Here is a 3,601-nt window from a genome sequence, read left to right on the forward strand (position 1 = left end):
CCCTTCACCCTGGCCCTCCGCCGGCGGAGGAGCTTAGGAGTCCACTTCCGGAGTAACCGGAAGTGCCTTGTGTTCTTTCATCTACTCTCCGCTGAAGTCCACCTCAGTTTAAATAAACGTTCCCGGATTTTTCTGGGCGCCTGCCCCGCCCCTCGCCTTAATGTTATCTGCATGTAACAGACGTCAGGGTTAGGGGAGGGGGGGCACCAGGTGGGTTAAGAAGCAAAATAAAGTGGTATTTTATCAACATCCGTCTTCTTTCTTTTCCAGGGCCTCTTTATTTCAGGTAGGGCTAGTTTTCTTTAAGGCTAGTTTTCTGTCCCCAGCCCTGTCGGGTTTCCACTCCCTAATGTACCCGGAACTGTCCATTTAACTCCATCTCCACTGGCACCGCCACCCTAGTTAAAGACATCATTGTCTGTCGCCGAGGCAGCCGCATTAGCCTCTTAACACATCCCCCTACTTCTACTTAAACCCCTCCAGCCCATGCTCTATTTCCAAAAATTCAAATTTGACCATGTCATCCTCCTTCATAAAATTCTTTACTGGCTCCCACTTGCCTCAAGATAAAATCATAACCCCACAAGCCCTGCACGATCTGGCCCCTGGCTACTGGTCTCCCTCACTCGTCTGCCCCAGACTCCCCTCAAGGGGTCATGTCTCTCAAGCCCCGTGGCTCTACCTCGTCTGTATCACTCCTGCTGATTCTTTTAGTCTCAACTTAAACACTACTTCTGGGGGTGATAACACCTGGAGGGTGCTATAACATACAGTGGTCTCTTTGTCTTGTTTACCACTCTACTACCAGCACTAGTACAGAATTTGCCTCAGGGTAGGCGCTCGCTAAGAACGCGTTGTTTTTTTGTTTTTGTTTTTGCTCTTGTGTTTGTTGTTTTTTTAAGTAAATGAACAACGTAATTCATCGAAAGAATTTGGGCGCCAAACCAGGGCTGTCAAATCACCAGTGTGATTCAGACCACGCTGAGATAGGAGAGGTGTCCTGTTTCAAGAAAAATTAACCGGAGGATCTTTGGGAATAGGAGAACACTCGCTTTGGTATCACCCCTCCTCCCCACACTACCACCAGCACAAACACACACACCCGTCTCATTGGAGCATTGACGCCTTGTAGCTAGATGCATAATTAGTGTGTGTGTAGATTAATGACTGCCTTTCCTCCTCTCCACTCTCTTCACCCCTGGTCAGCTTTTTATCTTGGGAGGTGAAATGAGCTGGAAGTAAAATTGGATTTGGATTCTATTCATTCACTCGTTTGGCAAACATTTCCTGAGCACTTAGCCCTAGCACCAAGGTGGCAAGGCACAACTCCAGGAGGCACCATTCATGTTGTATGTTCTGTGAATGGCGCTCAGGGGTGCTTCATTCACATTATATTTTCTGTGAATGGTGTCTCTTCCAGTTAAATATAACATGAATAGTGTCCCCTGGAGTTGGGCACCCAGTTGATACTGATTGGAAAGCTGAAATGAACAAAACAACCACTCAGCCCTCCAGGAGCTGATGGAAAACAATAGAGTGCTAATACTACTTTGCATCTGATGGATCGGTTCTTTTTTTTTTTTTTTTTTTTTTAAAGAATTGTTTATTTACTGGGCCTGGGGCAGATTAGATACACAACCAATTTTAAATTTACATCTTTTTACTCAATTTTGAAGTGTTTTCACACACACGCACACAAATTGGCATGCAACAGTTGTCCTAAGGTAAAACACAGTCACCTTAAACTGTTGCAAGTATTTTCACCCAAGGTTGAAAAATTGTTTATCCTGAACATGAAAACCTGTAACAAATTTAAATTAATTATATAAAACTCGTTACTTGTAGTTTTCCCCTTGCAAAGATCCAAAACAAATGTACAAGTAATCAATATACATCAGTCACAACATAATCCTGGATCATCCCCACACCAAAACTAGATGCTCCTTTAATTTTAAACCCATCATCAGAGGCCAAGAGAAAGTCATTTCGTTTTATACAAAATTCACATGTGCCAAAAAAAGAAAGACCCAAGAAAAACAAAAACAAATACCCTAGTACTGACAGTAATGCTCAGTACACTAATTAAACAGTAGCCAAAATGCCACTGATCAAAAATAAAATAGTGGCTCTATATCACTGCAAAGAAATCCAAGAGGCTTTTAACCCTTTGGCTTCAGAAATCCAGATTTTTCCAATTATGTGAATGCATACCTCCTCCGTTCCAAGAGTAGAGAAAGTGGATGTGCCAGCACAGAAAGAAAAAGAACCACCGTTCACTGCAACACCCAGAGAATTGGCTTTAATAGAGACTTCTTACAAGGTTAGGCAGAAACCAAAAAATGGTTATTAGCTGCTTGTGTCAACAATTTTAAGTGGAGGTGATTGAGTTCTAAGGTTCAAGGTAAAACTTTAAAGGGGAAAAAGGTTGTTGGTTTAAGTCTTATCTTTAAAGCAAAAACAAGACAGACAAAGTATAAAAGTACCAACCTGGTAGCATCCTCTAGTCACAGAGCTCTGCCATTAGGCTGGATAGAAAATGTCAAGATCCAGATTGTTGTTTCTGATAAGGACTCAACAACAAAATGAACCTTTAATGACATGAACTGCAGGATAAGGGATCCCAAGAGTGCAATCATTTTTAGTAAAGTACTATCAGTAAAGTACTATCCTGAACAGACTGCATTTTACTATGAAAACAAAAGGAAAGAAGATATAATAAGGACTATACACCTATAGTCCACTTACAGTCTTTGAGTTCTGGAAGGACCTGTATATGGAGAAAGAACTGAAATATGAAATCATGCCAATCACATGTCAAATTTTCACTATAACTTTCCTAAAAAAGTGTTTTCCCCAATATCTATTAATCACAAAGAAACAGAAGCTGTGAATGTACAGTTTAGAAAATAAAAGCGTAGAAACTAATGACATTATTATGACCAAGATGTTTGGTAAACAGTGAATTATGAGTTTCAGATCATCAGGAAAAGGCTTTTTAAACAACCCTCCGGACTTCAAAAAATCTCTTCAGGTAGTAGATCTGTCCCAATGTCATGGCAACTAGAACAAGAGCTTCAAAGAAGGACCAAAGGACCACTCTGCTGTTTGTGTTGTCATTAATTGCTCTGTGTATTCTCTCCCGAACTTCCATTTATTCCTGTTCATGCTTTACAGCTGTCATCGCCACTGCAAGCTCATTAATCATTTCTTCTAGCTCATTCTGGTGAGCTTCTGTTTCCATGTCTTGTCCTTTGGGGGCCTCCCCAATATCAATGGTGAACATCACTATCTTTGGAGTCATGGTGGACATCCTATTGCTAAAACAAAACTTATATGTTCCATCCATGTGAGCAGCAAAGGTGTATTTCCCACTGGACTCCCGGTCTCCTTTATAAATTCCTTTATTATCAGGCCCTGTAATCTCCACGTCGATGTCCAGGAAGCCGCCCTCGGCCACCTCGAAGATGAGGCCCATCTTGGTGCCCGAGGTGACCCGCTCGAAGAAGCACTCCTCGGCATGCGCGTCGATGCTGACGAAGTAGCCCGAGGCCGTGGCCAGGAGGGCGGCCAGGAGCACCAGCAGCTCAGCGAGCGTCACCAT

The 3,601-nt window shown here is 42.6% G+C and overlaps 1 protein-coding gene across 1 annotated transcript; it reads right to left on the reverse strand.

Moving 5' to 3' along the window:
- Nucleotides 1-2,995: 2,995 nt before the first annotated feature.
- LOC307067182 (transmembrane emp24 domain-containing protein 2-like) lies at nucleotides 2,996-3,601 on the reverse strand (the record flags this gene model as incomplete). The annotated part of the gene is given in 2 exon segments (XM_079724558.1): nucleotides 2,996-3,151; nucleotides 3,155-3,601. Coding segments are annotated over 2 exon segments (603 nt in total).

This window comes from Hyperoodon ampullatus (assembly GCF_949752795.1).
Source record: "Hyperoodon ampullatus genome assembly, chromosome: 19".
NCBI lineage: Eukaryota > Metazoa > Chordata > Mammalia > Artiodactyla > Ziphiidae > Hyperoodon > Hyperoodon ampullatus.